The sequence below is a fragment of the Panthera tigris genome, chromosome F3 (assembly GCF_018350195.1).
Source record: "Panthera tigris isolate Pti1 chromosome F3, P.tigris_Pti1_mat1.1, whole genome shotgun sequence".
NCBI classification, from domain to species: Eukaryota; Metazoa; Chordata; class Mammalia; order Carnivora; family Felidae; genus Panthera; species Panthera tigris.
This window is the reverse complement of record NC_056678.1, coordinates 48,736,937-48,742,821: the sequence shown is the minus strand read 5'-3', so window position 1 is coordinate 48,742,821 and position 5,885 is coordinate 48,736,937. Positions and strand designations below refer to the sequence as shown.

Sequence of the window (5,885 nt, the reverse complement as noted above, 5' to 3'; positions counted from 1 at the left end):
ATTTCCTTATAGTTTTAATTGCAGTAATAGTTTAATGCAGTAAAATACACAAAATCAGTTTGATATATTATATTCTTAATAAAAATTAACATTCATGGACCCCTTAAAATCATCTTGTATATCACCAGTAGAATGTCTAGCACACAGCTTGGAAAATGCTAACACGGAAATTTCTTGTCATGGAAGTGGGAAAATTCAAGATATATTTTCTTCCTACATATATATATATATATATATATATATATATATATATATATATATATTTGTGAGAGAGACAGCATGAGCATAGGAGGGGCAGAGAGAAAGGGAGAAAGGGAGACACTGAATCCGAAGTAGGTTCCTGGCTCTGAGCTGTCAGCACAGAGCCTGATGTGTGGCTCAAACTCACCAACTATGAGATCATGACCTGAGCGGAAGTCGGACAGTCAACCAACTGAGCCACCCAAGAGCCCCAGATAAAAGGTATTTTATTTTACACTGCTTTCTGAAAGGAAAAAAGAACTTTTCCAAATATTGTGATCAGATGAATTTTGTAGTCAGGGACTATTCAAAGCATTGAGGATATACCTCTCTAGTACTGAATTTGTATGTGATACAATAAATACGCCAAATGAAGTATTTTATTGAAATGTGCAATTTTTTATGAAGAAACAAGCATCCCCTAGAACCAAAGGTTGATGCTGCGAATACTTTAGACATGTGGTATATATGTGTGTGCCTCTGTAGGTTAAATTTTCTCTTTCTTTTTAATCAAGTGACCTGTTCTCATTTGGTAAGTTTCAACCACAAGACATCACTGCATGCTTCTTTTCTTTTTTTTTTTTTTCAAGATACACGTCATAACACACCAAGAAAGGGGGAACTTCCAGTGTCTGTGGTAACATCACTTGATAAACAGACTCATTTGAACAGCACGAGCCTGTCTGCCTTTACTATATAAAGCCGCCCAGACGTTGACCAGCAGATATTTACAGAGTGAGGACTATGCGAGCAGCAGCGATCTCCACGCCAAGGTTAAACAAAATGCCAGGGATGTTCTTCTCTGCTAATCCAAAGGAATTGAAAGAAACGGACCATTCACTTCTAGATGACAAAACTCAAAAAAAGAGGCCAAAGACTTTGTAAGTTCATTTTGTGTGTCACTTGGTGGATTTTGACTTAGATTATCTTTAATGGCAGAAGGATTAAGAATGAATAGAAGAAAATATGAGCAGTTAGCTTAACTAGATCAGAGAAATTAGCTGTTATATATATATATATATATATATATATATATATATATATATATATATATGTGTGTGTGTGTGTATCTAAAAAATAAATCATGATAGGCCATTAAATTATATGGAAATTTTTGCAGACTTTGGCTCATAAAAATTACCTCAATCTTAATACAGCAAAATGTTATAACAACAATTTTTATTATTGCCTTTTTCCTTGAGAAGTTTATTTCATGCTCCTTTTACAAATAATATGTATTCTAATAAGGAAACATGAATATTCATATTTGTGTCTTTTGTAGTGGGATGGATATGAAAGCATACCTGAGATCTATGATCCCACATCCAGAGTCTGGAATGAAATCTTCTAAGTCCAAAGACATGTATGTACATTAATACTGCTGACTTTTCTTTTTAAGAGTAGTCTATGCATTAGCTAGCTCTGTAGTCTAGCAAGTGATTAATATTGCACATACTAGATTTCATTTCTTTTAAGTAACCAGCCAAATAAGAGTAGACTACTTAGTACGAATGTAAACTAAATGTCAACATGTGTGTCCATAATTTGCAATTTATTATACTGCTGGAGTATATGTATTTGGATTTCTTTATACTTTGTTGGTAGATATTTTTCATATCTGTAGTCATTTTAAGGGAAGTTTTGTTTTCTTACAGACAAATTTTTTAAAAAAATTATAGAGGGGCACCTGGGTGGCTCAGTCGGTTAAGCGTCCGGCTTCGGCTCAGGTCATGATCTCACAGTCCGTGAGTTCGAGCCCCGCGTCGGGCTCTGGGCTGATGGCTCAGAGCCTGGAGCCTGCTTCCGATTCTGTATCTCCCTCTGTCTCTGCCCCTCCCCCGTTCATGCTCTGTCTCTCTCTGTCTCGAAAATAAATAAACGTTAAAAATTAAAAAAAAAAAATTATAGAACTAGAATCTTAGTTTGTGGAATTACCAAAATATAGCAGCCATTCTGATTTTATTTGTGATTACACAAAAAAGTTCACTAATTTATGTAAATTTTGTCCCCAGTAGACTCTCTGCTAATGAAGTAATGCAGTGGTCTCAATCTCTGGAAAAACTACTTGCAAACCAAAGTAAGTGTGATTAACTGCTAAATGTTTTGGGCTTAGCTCAATACACTAACACATTGAATGACTTCAATAACATATCATCTTCTGGATAGGAGAGTGTGTGAAAAGTTGTATTATAGTTTTTCTGTAGTCACTAATATCTTCAGTATATTGTGTCTCATTGTAGTTTAAAGACCTGGTACTCAGTTCTGCCACTATCCTTCGGACAAATTTGCCAAGACGATTAGGTATTCCCTGGAGTCATTACAGGAGTGAAATTTAAAATTATGCTGAGGTTCTGAAGTTTCAAGTTTTTTAACATAAACCAAACATCTCAACATGTGAACTGCCATTCTGAAAGCTACCTATAGAATGTATTTTTGTAACTGTTGGATGTAAGAAGTGGGATTCATTCAATTAATTAACTACTGTCTTATCCATACATTCATTAATTTACTCATTTAGCTCACTTTTAAGTGGCAGTCATTTTAGAAGCACCAAGGATTAAAAAACAAGGGCACAGTGCCTTGTTGCCTTGAAGGAAGTTGAGACACATAATACATAATTGCATTATATATAACATGATATATGATAACACAGATAGGATTAGAACAATTTTTAAACAGTCTTGATGGGGAGTTTCTGATAAGACAAGGTAAAGAATGAAATCAGCTTGCCTTTCCCCAATCATAGGCATCAGAGTTCTCTTGGGATTAAGACCTTGCTCAGAGGTATGGGTGAGCAGAGTAGTCTCCAGAATCCTTGCTTGGGGGTCAAGTTGTTCAATATCCTTCATCCATCTTATTATCTGACTTAGTTTACAATCCAGCCAAATAAATAAATGGCATAGAAATGGCCCATTTAAAAGCCTCAGTAACACGAGCAAATATAATCAGCACATCAGCACATTTTCTGACTAATAAGAATTGGATGGGGAAATTATATTTGGTAATAATGAACATGATGTTAATGACTTTCGTCAATGTTTGCTTTCCTAAAATACTCTACAGTCTGGTTAGGAGTTAGTATTTATAAGAAAAGAGATTATTTTGTAATCACAAGAGCAGAATTTTAACTTAATTAACAGATGGAAGCAAAACACAGTTCTGTAGATCACTAAGTAGCTGTGTGACTGTGGATAGGTTTGTTTGGCCCCAGATAAACTATAAATGAAAGAACCTCTGAGGCCTTCCCATCTCTATAAATTATGACACAGCTATTTCAGCATTAGCCATCTCTTACCTTTGTGCATAGGCAATGCAATAGTATTTTTCTTGTATTCATTTACCGGCTCAATTAATTTAATTAGATCACCACCCCCCCTGTCTTTTTAGTTGGTCAAGATGTCTTTGGAAGTTTCCTGAAGTCTGAGTTCAGTGAGGAGAACATTGAGTTCTGGCTGGCTTGTGAAGACTATAAAAAAACGGAGTCTGATCTTTTGCATTGCAAAGCAGAGAAAATATATAAAGCATTTGTGCATTCAGATGCTGCTAAACAAGTGAGTATTATCTTCATTACCACCAGTTTATGTTTAAGGAACTTAGATGCAGAAATAGCATTCCACACACATAGCAAGATTACATCTTTTTTAAGTGTCATAATTTCATTGTTAAGTACTTAGGTATGTTCATATACTTCAGTGCAATAATAATCTAATTTTCTATATTTATGTATATTTGAAGACAGTAGGATGAAAAGACTGATTTTGCAAAATTAGCTAATGTGACAGGGGGTAGGTAGGACTACCAGTATTATTAGCCAGAATTGCATATCAGAATGTCCTTAATGAGATGCTCATCTTACATTAGGATAAAACACAGATTAGTATGTATCACACACACAATTGCAGCAGCAGAAATATTTTCACTTAGTAATGTACCCACCTTCCCATGAAATATTCTTGGTTCAAGCAAAAAAATAGCTACACAAAGTGTCCTCTCCTATACATTTTAAATGACCATATCACTTTTTCTGATGCATGTATCACCTTGTATGGGTATTTAAATTTTTCACGCCTGCCTCTTTTGCATCTCCCAACTATACTATAAGCTAACTTGGAACAAAGAATTTTGAGAGGATATTTCTTCTTACCTCCTTCACATCCAGTATAGGGCTGGTTTAGAATAGGCATTTAAGAGATACTTGAACTGATATAAACGAGGGCTTAACGCCATTGTCTTGAGGTGCTTCAACAAACATAGTTACATCATAAAATGTGCAATAAATTGGAAGTGCATATTAACTAGTGAGTATTTGTTTTTAGATCAATATTGACTTTCGCACTCGAGAATCTACAGCCAAGAAGATTAAAGCACCAACACCAACGTGTTTTGATGAAGCCCAAAAAATTATATATACTCTTATGGAAAAGGACTCTTACCCCAGATTTCTCAAATCAAATATTTACTTAAATCTGCTGAATGACCTTCAGGCTAATAGTCTAAAGTGATCAGTTCCTAGCTGGAGAGAAATGAAGATGGTTTCGAGGACAGAAGGAATGTGCCACTTAATGGCTCCCTGGGTGAACAACCTGGCCCTTTTGAGTGACTCCACAGGCCCAGGGGAAGAACAAATGATTCAACATGGATTCACATGGAAGTTATCCAGGCTCAGGATCGAAGAAACATGAGCAAGATGAAACCCAAGAGACAGTAAAAGGAAGGAGACACTGTGGTACTGTCTCCTTCATACAGTGGACATATCAGAAAAATCTCTCAGAACTGAGAAGGCTGGGAAAGTCCAGTTACACAGAAACTGTGAATAAAGATTTTGAAACTGATTAAAACATGCTATAAGCTTCAAGGTCAGCTTATATTTATGCTACATATTATTATATAGAGATTTATTGAGCTGCTAACAAGTCTTTAACTTGGATGACTGTTTGGAAAATATGTGTTCGAAACCACCGTTGCTATTTTTCATGCCAAAGGGTTTTTGGTGTTGTTTTATTTTTTTTTTTTGGTTTGTTTTTTACTTGAAAGAGATGAAGAAGAAAACAATGTATTAACTTAAGCTGTTGCTCTTAAAACTGGGAAGTCAGAATTTGTAAATTTCACAGTGTCAGTAATAAATGAGTTTTGTATTAAAAAATATATAGAAGCAATTTCTGTTTACATTTCTTTGCTGTTTTTAAAAACTGGTATTTATTCCTCAGATTTAAGAAAAATTCAAGCAAGTATCTTTCTACTTTCTATCATCTCTTCAAAAACTAAAACTATCATACAATTAATCCTATATTTATGTATTATATGTATCTATTAGACAAAGTTCATTGGTTTTCTCTTTGTTATCACAATGCATAAAAATCAAACAAACATGTTCTCATATGGTCAAGATTCAAATAGACGAGAAATTGAAGAAGTCATATATATATGCAGTAATAATCTATCTATCTATCTATCTATCTATATATATGACTTCTTCAATTTCTCATCTATTTGAATATAGATGAACTATTTGAATATATATGAACTATTTGAACTATATATGTGTGTGTATATACATATATACATATGTATATACACACACATATATAGTTATTTATTTATTTTGAAAGACAGAAACTGTGAGTGAGGGAGGGCCAGAGAGAGAA

General features: G+C 34.3%; 1 protein-coding gene across 2 annotated transcripts; it reads left to right on the top strand.

Moving 5' to 3' along the window:
• Positions 1-889: 889 nt before the first annotated feature.
• Positions 890-5,389, top strand: RGS1 (regulator of G protein signaling 1). 2 transcript variants are annotated; one of them, XM_007072831.3, is made up of 5 exons: positions 890-1,121; positions 1,523-1,603; positions 2,256-2,317; positions 3,628-3,791; positions 4,557-5,389. In XM_007072831.3, the coding sequence occupies exons 1-5, from the start codon at positions 985-987 to the stop codon at positions 4,740-4,742; spliced, it is 630 nt and encodes a 209-aa protein (XP_007072893.1). In that variant the 5' UTR covers positions 890-984; the 3' UTR covers positions 4,743-5,389. The 2 variants fall into 2 exon arrangements, with proteins under 2 accessions (XP_007072893.1, XP_007072892.1); XM_007072830.3 differs by having other exon boundaries at positions 2,253-2,317.
• The last annotated feature ends 496 nt before the right edge of the window (positions 5,390-5,885 follow it).

Coding starts and splice junctions, on each gene's coding strand:
- RGS1 (XM_007072830.3), top strand. CDS start 985: ATGCGAGCAGCAGCGATCTCCACGCCAAGGTTAAACAAAATGCCAGGG. Junction 2,318..3,627: donor AAAACTACTTGCAAACCAAA/GTAAGTGTGATT, acceptor CTGTCTTTTTAG/TTGGTCAAGATGTCTTTGGA. Junction 3,792..4,556: donor ATTCAGATGCTGCTAAACAA/GTGAGTATTATC, acceptor ATTTGTTTTTAG/ATCAATATTGACTTTCGCAC.